Here is a 15407-nt window from a genome sequence, read left to right on the forward strand (position 1 = left end):
TCAGGGTTCTGACAAATTTAAACTTTTAAATAAAACAAATGCAAAGTGTTAAATAAATCATCGTAAACAACGTAAACAAATAGCTAAAATACAAAGAAAATACTTTATTATTAAAATCAGACAGATCTTTCCTGATATGAAATATTACAATGTTTTTAATACTCATTTTATAACCGTCTGTAGGCACTTCCTTTATTGATTTATTTGAATGTAATTTGTAAACATTTGATATATCTTACATGTTTAAACTAGGCATCAATACTTCATATGTTAATATATCATCTGTGTCTACCACATAAATCTCATATTTTTTACAATAGAAGAGAAAACCTTCAATTTCGTTCCAAAGTCATTTTGGAGCATTTCTATTAGTCCATTCATCATGATATACTAATACAACAGCCAGGTTCAAAATATTATTAACTGTTAAGTCCAAAATGTCAGAATGAAGTTACAAAGTATTTGGATCATTACTTAAATGTCTTGCAATTGTACATATTATTATTGTGGAAATAAAATGGCCCACTTTCTGGAACAGGTTGTATCTGATAAAAGTGCTTTATTTCAAAACAGCATAGCCTTTTATATCATCATCCACCTGTCAATTCATCCAACATTAACTCATATTAATATTATTAATTACTTCAGTCATGTATTCATACATACAATACTAAAAAAGTAGTAACAGAAAAACAGCAAATATAGTAGAAACCCTTTAAAAATACATTTGGAATTCATTACATTAAAATAACTATTAACCGCCTGTGAAATCGCGTATTCATTGAATGTATGTGTATGTGTGTTTTTGTGTGTGTTCTGGAATTTCAACCATTAGTAACATCTTAAAAACTTTATTTTAAACTATTTGTTTTGGACCTCTGATTGAGATATCAACCTGGCCCCAATAATACTGCAATGGTGTGATTGATTTCCCTTTATCTGGCTCCTGCAGGCAGTGGAGGCAGTGGAGGAGCACCTCTCTCTTTCTGTGATGGTCCTGTAGGCAAACAATACACAAGCTTTAGAATAATTAAGTGTAATTATAATTATCAACAGCAGCAAAAACAGATTGTGATAGTCTGTATTAGATATGGATGTCAGCATATTATCGCTTTCAGATCAAAACCCTAGATCTCCAAAATAGTAATTTTATTGGAGGACCAAATTTGCCAATAACTACAGCGCTGGAAAAACTTAAGAAATCACTTCAGTTTCTAAATCAGTTTCTCTGATTTTGCTATTTATAGATACAAAATATGTTTGAGTAAAATGAACATTGTTGTTTTATTTTAACTATGGACAACATTTCTCCCAAATTCCAAATAAAAATGTTGTCATTTAGAGCATTTATTTGCAGAAAATGCAGAGCTTTCAGACCTCAAATAATGCAAAGAATACAAGTTCATATTCATAAAGTTTTAAAAGTTCAGAAATCAATATTTGGTGGAATAACCCTGGTTTTTAATCACATGTTCTCCTCCACCAGTCTTACACACTGCTTTTTGATAACTTTATACCACTATAAACTCATAATGTTTAAATGGTCTCATATTTTTTCCAAAGCTGTATATGGCAGTGATATGACATTATGTGTATTTACATCACTCCTATAGAACTAATGTAAACTTTATTTACCCAATACAATAATTAACAACAATTTACAAATCCAATGTTCCTCACCTTTGCTGTCACCCTTACCAGCCTTGCTTGGGTATGTCTTAGGGCAAGGGACATAAGGTTCTGGAGGAGGCAGCTCAGACAGGGAATGGAAGGAAAATCTCATCCCCCAATCATCTAAAAAAAATAAACAATACTCCATTATTTACCTGGTGAAGAACATTCAGGGTCTACCCTTACTACCACATACAAAACTCTCTGGCTGGAGCAGCACAAGTATAAACTGATAAGCTGGATTCAGAAGTTTCAGAAGAGAAATAATTCATACATCATTTTCTGAGATAGTATATGGCTTCTTCACAGTAAAGTGTTTTAAAGTACCTGTTGTCATCAACTTAACTATAATCAAGACTAATGATCAACTCAGCAACAATAGTGTTTACATTATAACACACATATAACCCTAATTGTTGTTTATTCAGACAGAGTTTTGAGTCTTAATGGTGTTTCAAGTGTCATTCTCATCAACAGATCTTATGAATGGGGTGTGAACCAAAACACTCAGGGTAGCATGACTGATGCAGGCTCTGACATCATTAGGTTAAGAACTAGGATGGGACTGCTGACCACAGGGCAAATACAGAGCTTGTCAAACAGAGATCTAGCACTGAAACTAGAGCTTATCGAGTCCATAGAGACATCTAAACTCAATATTGCTTGTTGTTTGGTTGTGTATTAGAGCGCAGCTTATCAACAAAATCACACCCCATATAAACACATTAACACAGATTAAAATCCTATTTAAGTAAGTATGATCTAAGAAGGCAGATATGTTTTACAGCCTTAACTGGTGTCAAAGGCTGTTCTGTAAGTGTAACTGTGTCAACAGGGGCTAGACCAATATCCTCCATAAGTATACACGAAGACAACATCTAATTCTGTAGGTAAGACTGCCTATTTCTGTGTCGCTCTGTGTCATGCCCAATAACTTTTTTAACCATGGAAAATGTTTTAAGGTAAAAACATTCCTCTTGTGGCTTATTTCTTTAATAATAGTTTCTGTTAGCCCTTCTTGTTGCATGAATAAACCACATGGTGGTTTAATCATAGGCATTATTGGCAACCATTCCTAGTGAAAAAAGTAGATTAAAGTATACTAAGCATTATTATGCTATAGTGCACTAAAGAGTATTTGTAGCCACATTATTAACCAGTATATTTAAAGAGTGCTAAAATTGACTTTTTTTGTACTTGTCATACTTTAATTGTATAAAAATAGTACACATGTCTTACTTAAATTGTGCTAAGTGTACTTAACTGTACCAAAATGGAACTATTTTAAATATACTTAAGTAACAATTAAACATGCTACTCATGGACGTGGTAGTGGGGGGAAAAGTGGACCTAACTACCCAGGGCCCGAGTATGGATGAAATGAAAAATGAAAATCCCATGAAAATCCTGATTTTTTTTTTCTCTCATGTTCCTTGTGTACTGGCATGGATAGGGGCCCACTGACATTGACAGTGTACAGGGCCCAGAATTTGCTGCTACGCCCCTGCTCCTCTCTCCCTGGCTCCTCCTCCTCCCTCGTGCTTCTCTCAAGTGTGTTTGTCTCGCTTCCCAGGATTGCCTTTGTTCACCCTGCCTGTTGTCTTCCTCGCTTACGCTTTGCGTGATCTATGTCTCCACCCGTTTTCGTTTTCCGCCCGTTTTCCGCATGTTTTCGTTTTCCACACGTTTTTATTTTCCACCCATTTTCATTTTCCGCCCGTTTTCGTTTTCCGCCCGTTTTTGTTTCCCAGCCGTTTTCGTTTTCCACCTGTTTTCATTTTCCCTTTGGCACCAGTTTTCTGTTTTTTTTCCCCCGTTTTCGAACCCACTTGGGCTGTGTGTTTATTTTTTTCTCCTTTCATCTTGTTTTGAGATCTACTGTTCTGCAAGTTTGTTCATCAACCTTCTGGGCTGGAGAGCTGCTTGTCTGTAGCACTCCACATGGGCGTTGTAGTGGGGGGAAAAGTGGACCTGACTATCCCAGGCCCGAGTAGGGAGAGGGGCCCATGAAAAATCCAGATTTTTTTTCGCTCCTGTTCCTTGTGTATTGGCATGTAAAGAGGCCCACTGACATTGGGAGTGTACAGGGCCCAGATTTTGCTGCTACGCCCCTGATACTATTTCATGTATGTAAGCCCATATTTTCAATATGTTTACAGTAAAATAATAATTAATTTAATGAGTATTACATCTGTATCACAATTGTTCACTGATTATTTTAGACATGTACTAAGAATTGACGTTAAACATATTTACATTAGAGTACAGATATGCTTCTTGTTCCTGTCTTTTGTAAGTAGCACACTTCTAGTATACTTCGTTGGGTATAAAAATATATTTTATACTACAATTTTTAGCATGTTACAAATTTACTTTTGATTTTTTTTTAAATTAGTAATAGTAATTGAATTTACTTTCTAAAATGTTACATAATACATTGTACTTTAAGTGAACCACTGTAACACACTTTGCTAAAAATGTACAAAATTATATTTGGAAATAAGTATTTTAGAAGTATATTGAATTACATTAAACTAAAAGTGTATTTCACATTAGTGTATTTTTTTTAAATACACTATATTTCTTTTTTAAAAGTATGATCAAAGTTTACTTTCAAACATTTGATAAAAGCATAATATTAATGTACTTTTAATACATTTTAAGTAAGTCCATAAATCTGTATATTTACAGCATACTTAGACATTTCCCAATATGTTTAAACTTAGGGCTGGGCGATATGGAAAAAAATCTTATTACGATATAGTTTTTCATATCAGCCGATATCGATATGTATCACGATATAAATCAAATCACTTTCTGTTGCACTTAAAGGTTTCTATTTTTACTCAGAAGTGACAGAATAAGGGAGTTATGGACAAAATCACTAGCAGGCTCAGAGCCTTGTGGACAGACACTATGTTAACATCTTGCCAGGTGGGTACAGCTTTTAAATTAATTTTAAAAAGGGGACAAATATATAAACTAAAAAATATGTAAGACCCTTTACATTATATGTCTGTTTAATTTAAATTGCAATAACACTTTATTTATTTTTATAAAATTATATTTAATCAAAAGATCATTCCCCTCCCTGAATGCAGGCAACTACATAAAGCAAAATACAAGAGTATATCACAGTGTTCATTTTGACAGGTGATTTTGATACAGTCTTAGTCTTTTCACTAAAATGTATAATAGTTTTAGTTACATTTTAGTCTATCGGATATTATTAGTTTTAGTCAGATTTCAGTCTAGTTTAATTTTGGTCATATAAAAAGTATGTATTACATATGTTTTACTGTTTTTCTATTTTCTATTTGTTGTAATTTTAGATAATTTACTGCTTATGTTTTTTTTTAAATAAGAGCCTTTAGTTTTTTTTTCATTTAAATTAAGCTAACATTTAAATATTTAAAAAAAAAAGTGGCCTATAATGGAGGTGGGAGGAATAAAGTCAAGTTTCTGAAATGATCCACTTCTACTGCAGTACAGATTTATACTAACATTACTGGCTTTCAGTAGACTAGACTTACATTACTTAAGTGTATTTAAAACTCCAGTTCAGTAACAGCAATGTTTAGCTCAGTTCAAATACAGCTAGACAGATTATATAATCTTCTGTATTTAGTAAAATATCCAGCATAACAGACTCTCTATCTGTTAAAAACTATAAAACACAAAGACAGAGGAGAATGCTGCCCTCAGGGTTTTCTAACAGAAACAGTGAGAGTTAGGAAAAAAGATGGAAAGTGCTTCCTTTCTGTGTGTTTATATACTAACCCCTCACTCGTGCTGAAGTTAACCTTAATTTACACGAAACGTGGATTAACACGGCTAACGTGCGTTACCCATTAGTTTATTAGAATGTAAAAAGCAGTGAAAGCATCTTAGCTAATGATGACAGATTGTACAGATCCCTTTTACACCTAAACATCGCTAACTTTAAACTGGAGACAAGCTAATCTAACTAGCAGCAAACAGAGCAGCGTTTACCTGCCTTCAGAAATCTGAACAAGCTCACCTCTCTAAATATCTTGGAGACGCATGCCTCATATTTAAAAGGTGAGTTTTCCAGTGTAGCGCCGCTGAATAGTATAAATGAAGTTTATCCAGTAAATGGGAGAGAAGGAGCCGCTATGTGAGGAGTTCAGAGTGGAGGGGCTCGGGGGGTGGGGCGGAGGGGGATGGTGGAGAGGGGAGGGGAGGGGTTGTACTGGGCTGAGCAGCAGTTCAGCGTGCTGCCTGGTCTCGTGCTGCGCCTTTTCACAACGCTACTTAAACGGGAAATAGAAAATTTAGTTTATCGAATTTCTCGCCCCGACTTATCGCGATATATAGTTTCCTCGATAACTATCGATATCGTTTTATCGCCCAGCACTAGTTTAAACTACAATTAAGAATGTTTTTTATTTACCAGGGATGTAAATTCCTTACCTGCACCATGTCCCTGAGGGGGCCGCTGGTAGCCATTGCCCATAGAGGAGGTAGGTGGGGGAGGAAAACCTCCTCCTCCAGGCCGCTCTGGGGGTGGAGGAGGTCTGCCTGCCCCTCCACCGCCACCGGGACGGCTAGGAGGAGGCGCAGGTGGAGACATGGTGCCACCTCTGCCTCCTCCTGGTGGAGGAGGAGGTGGAAGAGAACCTACTGAAATATATTAAACACAGTAGTGACACTTTAGAACACATCTGGATGCAACATTTAAAATACAGTATAAAACTTGGCCACGGTCATACCTGATCGTCCAGATGAGGGGTTCCGTCCCTGTGGTGGTCGGGAAGTGGGTGGAGGTGGAGGTGGACCAGTGGTTCCTGGACGAGGGGGGAGAATGTTGGACGATGCTTGAGGTGCAGGGGGCAATGGAGGCAAGTCTCCTCTTCCTGATGGAAGTGGTGGGGCATTGCCTGTAGGCCTTGGGGCTGAGGGGACTGGTGGTGGTTTATTTCCTGTTGGAGGCAGTGGTGGTGGAGGTCCTTCACGAGAATATGATGCTCTGTTTCCTCCTGCAGGTGGTGGAGGTGGAAAATCATCTGAGGAGGCTGAAGGAACTCCAGGAAGTGGAGGACGACCACTAGAGGGAACAGGAGGTGGAGGGAAGGATGACCTGTTTCCTCCCATAGGTGGGGGAGGCAGGAAATCGTCTGAAGAGGATGAAGGAATTCCGGGAAGTGGAGGACGGCTACTAGAGGGAATTGGAGGTGGAGGAAAAGACGTCCTGTTTCCTCCCATAGGTGGTGGAGGTGGAAAATCATCTGAGGAGGAAGAAGAGGGAATTCCAGGAAGTGGAGGACGGCCACTAGAGGGAACCGGTGGTGGAGGGAAAGATCCCCCAGAGGATGGTGGAGGAGGAGGTGGAAAATCATCTAAAGAGGAAGAGGGATTTTTGTGAAATGGTGGGCGTCCACCAGATGGAACAGGAGGTGGGGGAAAACAGCCTTGGCGTCCAGGGGGGCCACTCGAAGGGGCTGGGGGTAAGCTGGGGCGCCGGCCTGGTGGCGTTGATTGCACAGGGGGACGGCCTCCAGGTAAACTAGGAGGGCCACTGGATGGGGAACTGCGCTGAGGGGAAGGCGCAGAGGAAGGTACGGGTGGGACATTGCCCCTGCCAGAAGGACTTCTTCTAGGAGGAGTGTTTCCACCTGGTGCAGGGAATCTACCACCAGTGGGTGGCATGGGTGGCCGTGCTGTTTGAAAAGTTGGTAATGTTAATGTTAACACTGTGAACATGGAAATATTCAAATTCACATCTCACTTTTAAACTGTGTGAAATAGGAGTGGGTTTTAGGAGTGTTTTTATTTCCAGAAACATAAAAAAGGATTTACCAGAAGCGCCTCCAGAGGATTTTAGTCGTGGCATTCCACCCTGGAACAGACCCCCTAGTCCACCTCCACCTCCTCCACCTCCGCCTCCACCTCCTCCACCTCCACCTCCTCCTTTGGGCTCTGTGGAGACAGATGTCCATCTATTGTTACAGATTGTCATAGATTTATTTTTATCTATCCATATTTTTCTATTCTACATCGTGGTTAGGTCAACAATACCTGAGTCAATACAAACATCACATGGGGGAGACCTTCCTATTCTCAGACTTCTAATCATGGAGCTTTGTGGTGTTGACAGTATTTAAAAGGATGTTTTCCTGTCTCTCTTTACAAGCAGATCTAGAGCTGTCTATTCATGTACATATATGTACAGTAGATGTCACATGTTTTCAAAAATGAATGGAAAGTTTTATTTCATGTTGTGTAATTTCACAATTCGCAAGATCTAAGGTGGCCCTACAGTCTAACTGCCTGATTATCAAGTGTGAAGAGATTCCAGCAAGGGCTTAGCACTTTCCCAGTCTGGGAATATACTGTATACAGCTCTGGAAAAAAATAAAAGACCACTTCAGTTTCTGAATCAGTTTCTTTGATTTTGCTATTTATAGGTATATGTTTGAATAAATTGGACATTGTTGTTTTATTATATGAACCACGGACAACATTTCTCTCAAATTCAAAAAAAAAATATTGTCATTTAGAGCATTTATTTGCAGAAAGATCTCAAATAATGCAAGGACAACAAGTTCATATTCTAAAATTTTAAGAGTTCAGAAATCAATATTTGGTGGAATAACCCTTGTTTTTACATCACAGTTTTCATGCATCTTGACACGTTCTCCTCCACCAGTTTTACACGCTGCTTTTGGATAACTTAATGCCACTCCTGGTGCCAAAATTCAAGCAGTTCAGCTTGGTTTGACGGCTTGTGATCATCCATCTTCCTCTTAATTATATTCCAGAGGTTTTTAATTTGGTAAAATCAAAGAAACTCATCATTATTAAGTGGTCTCTTATTTTTTTCTAGAGCTGTATATATGTGATGGTATGTGATAGGGGAGTTCTAATCTGCAGATGGGAATAAACAGCAAACTGAGGGGGTTGAGCTACAAACTGAACATCTTACAAAATGTTACAGCATTTTCACTTGTTTTTGCATATTCTAAAACTCTGAATTAAATATATTTACAGTGTTTAGTTTAGTGTGTTTTCATTAGCTAAAAATAAGTTGTTAATGCTGGATGTAAGTTCATTGTGCTGTAACAGATTAAATATCACACTTTACTCACTATCTAATGCTGGAGCACTGCGGTCATTGGTGACGGCTTTCTTCAGACGGGCTCCTTTACTGATGTCAGACAGTAGGGCATTCCTCCCCTGCTGCTCAGATCTGTTCAGAGATGGTTTCTCTGTATTTGCCTGTTTAGGATGAATAACAGTGAACAAACAGTGAGACAACAAATAATACAGGCACAGTTCTCCCCACTAGATGGCGCCACAGAGTTAAATACTACGTATAAACATCCATTCATCTATCTTCTTATCTACTTTTTCCTGGTCAGATCACAGTCAGTCTGGAGCCTAACTGGGATCATCAGACACACAACAGAAACAGCAGTACCCTTGGACAAGGTACCAGACCTTCAGGGTACCACATACAACAACGCACTCACATTAGCATGGCCAATTCCTCTACCATGTGTATGGTGAAGTGGTTCATTTTTTCCAGAGCTGTATACACAGTAGGCCTCTCATAATAACTCTTTTCTGGATGATATATTGAGATACAGAAATAATTGCAACAAATAATATATTTGTTATTTTAAGACAATTGTGTAACACTGATAAGAGTAGAGTATAATAACACAATAAAAAAAATACACAATGTTTAAGAGCAATTGACATTTAATTATTGAGGATATTAAGACATTGAAATTAAGTATTTTTTAAAATACCATAAATCAATAAAGCAAGGCTGAATACTGATCCAGTCATGTAAATGTGTTTTCCTTGCTTGGAAAATAAAACATAATGGATAATATGTAGGTCAGTTAAATGTAATATTACTACTACTACTACTTTTTTTTATACAGATGTCATAATATTGCAAGATTTAAAAAAAATCCTTGATTTAGGTAAAACGTTGCATTTAATTGTCAGAAATAAAAATAAATAGAACACAACTCTTTTGCTATAGATAAAATGATGTAATGTTCATAAACAAAAAAGTAATAAACAGCAAGTCAATTAAATATGCTAATAAATCTCCCAATATAGTGACAATGTAGATATGGAGGCATTATGGAGACTATATTTAAATAATTTAATGTTGCAAGTCCCATTCCTGTTAATGTGCTCTCTTAGCTCGGAAAAGCATAATGGGCAATATGGAGGTTAGCTAAATGTATTGAGGTTATATCCATATATTGCATCCTAATATACACATAAAATGTGTCTAAGATAAACAAACTACATGTTACATTTTTATAACAGATATAGAATAAACCTGTTCTTGTCCACCTCTTGATCTACTGCTCGGGGCACAGCTGTATTTGCACATGTCTTACCAAGGCAAAGGTGGGAGGAGGTGGAGGAGGAGGTGGTGGTGGTCCAGGCATAGTTTCTCCTTTTCACTCCAACTGTATCTAAATAATCATACCCAGCAATGCAGAGAGAGAAAGAGAGAGAGAGAGGGAGAGAGAACAGAGAACACAGTTTGCTGTTGTCACATCTCATCATGCAAACACTTCACACACTTGCCCCATGCATTGAGCACAAACACTCACACTTAACACACACTGAACAGAACTTCACACTTAATCTTCCTGTGATAGAGATAAAGAAGTCACTGACTAGCTGTGAAGCAGGTTTCTGAAATTCCATGGAACTAAATAACACGACCAGGTTCACCATCAAAACAAGAAGTTAAAGCCTACACTGCCTGCTTCCTCTTTTTTGAATGAAAGTTACTGTATATTTGGTTCTCACACCAAAATCCAAACATTCTGCCTGACATTCCTGCTGAAGTTCACTGGATCAAAAGCTTTAAATTTATTAAAAAACGTTAAAAACACTTAAACCTCCTAGAACCTGGAGTCCACATGTGTGGACATCACATTTTGGTTGTCTAGGCCACTAAACTTTGCTGTACAAGGACTTGGGGCCTCATGTACTAAATGTGCGTACAAAAACATTGCATATGCCATTTTTCACGCTCACAGTCAGATGTACTAAATGAGACTTGAACATGAGAATGTGAGTGCGTTTTCCCACGGCACTTTCGTTTCGGGCGTACATATGTTTTTTTTTTGTGTTTTTTTCATTTGGTGACACTTAGAGGCGATGCATTGAAATTACAACTAAGATATCCTGTACGCACAGATTGTAGTTAGTTATTATTGGGTAAAATAAAGTAAATTAACAGTAAATTAATCAGACAATTTCATTGGCTTACTGAAATAATAATTCAACTGTTTCCACCTAGCCTAGATTATATAAACATGCATAAAATGTTGCGCTGGAGTTGTTGAAGATGGCAGCGTTTGCATTATTGAAAGATAATGCTAATGGCCGAAATCATCAAAAGCGCTTTTTTCGTGACCATTATGGTTTTTTGGCCCATGAAGATGACTGTCTTATCAGCCGTTTCAGATTTTCAAGAGCATGGTTGATTACAAGTGCGTGATGGGTGGCTTCTTGGTAAACAACTTATTTAAAGCATTTAAATGAAAGCATTTATTATCCAGCTTTGAATGATTCATTTAAAATATTGATAATTATTAATTTATTTAGGAGACTTATACTCCGGGTAATTGAGGAAGGAGTCATGGCAGGTGTGATGTGTTTGTGCACTTGTGCTTAATTTTAAGTTGTTTGCAATGTACTAAGGGAAAGTGCGTGGGATTCTGCTTACGCATGGTTTGATACATCCGGATTTTTTTGTGAGTACGGAACTCGTATGGAACATTTTAGTAGGACGTTCATGCAAGTCTTAGTACATGAGTCCCCTGGTGTCCTCTTATGAGGTCATTTTACTGTTACCTAATGGTGGCAGAAGAGTTTAACATGTTACAGTTTAAATTTTTTCTGAAATTTAAATGAACAGTAAATACAGTAAATGTTTATGTTTTTTACTTTATTATGTCTTCGTGTTGAAGCAGCACTTCAAATGAGCCATATTGCTCGAAGGTGCACAATTTGTTGTTTTACACATCATCACTAATTGCGACTTTATTGTGTTCTATCGAAATATAAAACTACAGTCCTTATACGTGGACATATTATTTTCTCAGAAACTACATCATGTAAAAAAAGATATCTCTTTGTTTTTAAACTAACCAGGTGATGATTAGCCCAAATAGCAAAGAGAAATATAAAAAATGCATGCCATGCAAGAGTTCGGGTCTAAGGAGGTTAAACAGGTCATCACAGGACCACACCTGTGACCCCATTACTTATATTCACTGTCACAATACTCTAGATCTAAACATCAGAAAGCAGAACTGCACCACGCTGTTCCTGCAGTACTGCAAGTGACGCAAGCACGGCTCTGGCCATGTTTCTTTAATTTAACATGACAGGCTGGGCAGAATCTGGCTCATTTCCACAGGCCTGTGGCTTCAGGACTGCTGCCAGATTACAATAGCTCAGGGTTTACAGGAGATCAGCAGGTTCTCCCTCCACTGCTCTGCTCTACTGCCCAGCTGCCCCAGGATGTACAGCTGCTGCGTTGAGGTGCCACCTTTTATTTTTAAATACATTTTTACATTTTAGCTTTGTGGTTTTGGCCTCACGATATGTTGAGTTTATAAATAAACAGCACAGAGTTTTGTATGTGCGTTTGTGTCAAAGTGTTTGTTTTCATTAATGTAAAGTAAAAATGTAATATAATGTAATAATTTGTATTGCCAAGAAAATCTCACTAAGTGAAATAGACTACATTATTATTATTTTTCTTTTTTTCTTTTTTAACTCTTTCTAACTCTTAAATTCTTTAATTGCCAAAAATAACCCATAATATTCCAACTAATAACAAACCGTTTTTCTCTCTTGGTCGATATCAGTTCTTTTCTTTATTATTGTAAGTTATTTTAATGTATGTGCTTTGTGAAATATGAGATCTAAATAAAGTCTAAATAAAACTCATAACATGTTTCAAACTTTTTTTCCACTGGTAAAAAATAGATTTTTTTTAAAATATGGCTATTCATTAAAGGGCTCAAATATTTAGTAGTGCCTGCAGATGAGGTTCAATATTTACATTAATTTGTTGACATTCAGACACTGGGCATTAAATTCACAAAAACCTTACAACACAGGGTAAAAACTATGCATACAGAATTAAAATATACCTATAAATATACAATAAAAGCAATATTTTTGGTTCCACTTTGACATTTAAGCAAAGGTTAATGCTAGATCTGTTCCACAACTACTATTAAATGTGTTCGAGGTAACTGTCGCATTGGAATATACCAACTCCAAGGTTCATCCACAACCATCTGTCTGATGGTTTGAAGTTATGTAGGAGAATTCTGAAATTGTCCTTCTTCTTCATTATTCTATAGCATAACATGATGATACCATCACCATATTTAACAGATGATGCATTGTTTTCGGGGGTCATTGCTTCACCTTTACTTGTTCCTATTTGGTCATTGTGGCCAAACAGCTATTTTTTTGCCTCATCTGACCTTTTTCACCTCCCAGTACCTTGTATGTATGTATGAATATTTCATTTGATGATGCTGTTGTTTAGAAATTAATACTTTTTTCATTGTGTTGTGTGTCGGACAGATCAATTCAGCGCATGCTGTCAAACAATCTAATTTATTCGTGGGCATTATCAAGCTACCAGCTGTAGTCAATGTATTAATAAACAGTGGGTGTGTGTATATTTTCACCCTGTTTTTAAAACCCACAAACAATTCACTTGTGCACCATATTAATACTAATTGTGTCTATTAGGGATGAAGGCCAAAGTTTAACAGTGTAACTTAAGACTTTATCAATTCAATAGCTGAATTAAATTACCCAATTGTATATATTTTTATCTTTTTCATTATGCATGGATTCACATCCTGGATGTTAGATGCAGTCTAGTGCTCTATTTACCTCAGAAACATAATTAAACTCTCTTTGGGATAGAATATCTGCCAAATGCTGCCAAAAGTTGGCATAACCTGATTTAGAAAAATATGTATTTCCAAAAAGCAACTTTTACCATCTTAACTTTTAATAGAAGGCAATTTAAAAATATTTTGGGGGAAATTTGGAGCATTTTTATTGGTCTATTTATCATGAAATTCTAAAAACACCATAAGCAACAACTACCACTTTCACATTATGTCAAAAGTGAAAAACAACAAACAATGAAGCTACACGTTTTTTTTTTTTTTTTTTGTAAAACACCAACAATATTTTTAGCCCAACTTCCTCATACAAAGAACTAAGCAAACTTGTGTTAAATGTGTGCTGTTGGTGAAAGTAATACACACAGCACTTTTGCCTATTCTAAAATCAACACTTTTAGCATTAAATTAACACTGTGAGGATTAACATTGGTTTACATTTGCCATTTGGCCAACTTTTGCCAAAATAAAAACTGTGTTTTAATGTCAGTGTTCTATGTTTGTGCAACTATTAGCATAATAAGGGCAATTTTAGTTCTAATATAAGCTTGAAGTTCAATATTGCAACAAGTTAATAACCAGCTTTGTTCAAGTAGTTACCAAAATCTGCAGTATTATTTAAACATTTTACTGCTGTTTCTTCTCAGCAGCACTAGGGCATAGATAGTAGTAAAAACAGCACAAGTTGTTGTTCTGAGAGAAGAGACATGGCAGCAGAAGAGGTCACAGCAACTTCCTGAAGCACACACCACTAATGATGGCTTCTGTGCAAAGTGTGTATCACCATTTCCTCTGCAGCTAGAGAACACTCAGCCACAGGCTCAGGCTGACGTTTGAGGGTATGATGCGTGCTATCAGTTAAAGAGGCTGCACAACGGCCTGCATCAGGGTTTCGGTATGAAGAAACCTGAGATGAGCTTAATGTTTCTTATTTAAGCAATATTATGGGCATCATAACTGTATATAAAAAAAAAAAAACAGGAAATGTGGTGTGATCTGTTTTATAAAAGCACTGTAATTCTAAAAAAGTGGAACCAAACAGTCATACGAAGAGCAAGACATGTTTTACATAGAGATGAAGGAACAACCGAACACAGGATATAGCATTTCCTTTAGGTTTTTGAAAGCCGTAGCAGAAATGTTCATTTGCACATGGCTTTCTGTAGCCTAATAAAAAAAATCTAGATCCATAAAGTAATATATAAAAGTGATAGAGATAGAGAAAATGTGATAAACACAATAAACCATTTAAACACTGTATTTAGGTGCATTACACATTATTCATTAATTGAATCATTCATTTAGGGTTAAAGGGGTTACAGACAGATAGAATCAGCTGCTTATGTCAGTTCAGATTGTTTTACAGATTTGTGCAAGGATGAAAAATACATTTTGCCAACCACAAACTGTTGTACTACCCAAGCACCCTTAGGAACTTTATGTAAATGTGCCTTGTGTTTGTATTTGTTCTACGCATATTGCTTCAGATAACCTTGCTTCTATGAATTAACATCAGTTTTAAAATAGTTATTTCTTGTCAAACAACAGCTTATGTCACCAGCCTGTTGAAAACACCTTTCTACCCTTTAATATCTTTCAGAGAACTCTCCTGAACGCCCCTGCTGACCCACTCTCTCTTGATTTTTCCTCAATCTAGGCGTGTAAAGGTGGACTCACCGGAGAATGGAGCTGTAGAGAAGTCACTTCCACAGCAGTGCAGACTGTTGTATTGCACTTCCTCTCTCTTTCTGTGTGACTCTCTTTTCCTATACAGCAGACCAATCG

At 36.9% G+C, this 15407-nt stretch overlaps 1 protein-coding gene across 1 annotated transcript; it reads right to left on the reverse strand.

Annotated features, from left to right (window-relative positions):
- Positions 1-137: 137 nt before the first annotated feature.
- Positions 138-15407, reverse strand: wipf1a (WAS/WASL interacting protein family, member 1a). Its single transcript, XM_022680338.2, has 8 exons — positions 15300-15407; positions 10059-10136; positions 8781-8910; positions 7492-7611; positions 6405-7352; positions 6106-6315; positions 1681-1794; positions 138-997 (listed from the first exon to the last, which is right to left on the reverse strand). Exons 2-8 carry the CDS (start codon positions 10107-10109, stop codon positions 936-938), a joined length of 1635 nt encoding a protein of 544 aa, XP_022536059.2. The 5' UTR covers positions 10110-10136; positions 15300-15407; the 3' UTR covers positions 138-935.

Source organism: Astyanax mexicanus, chromosome 11 (assembly GCF_023375975.1).
Source record: "Astyanax mexicanus isolate ESR-SI-001 chromosome 11, AstMex3_surface, whole genome shotgun sequence".
Taxonomy (NCBI): domain Eukaryota; kingdom Metazoa; phylum Chordata; class Actinopteri; order Characiformes; family Acestrorhamphidae; genus Astyanax; species Astyanax mexicanus.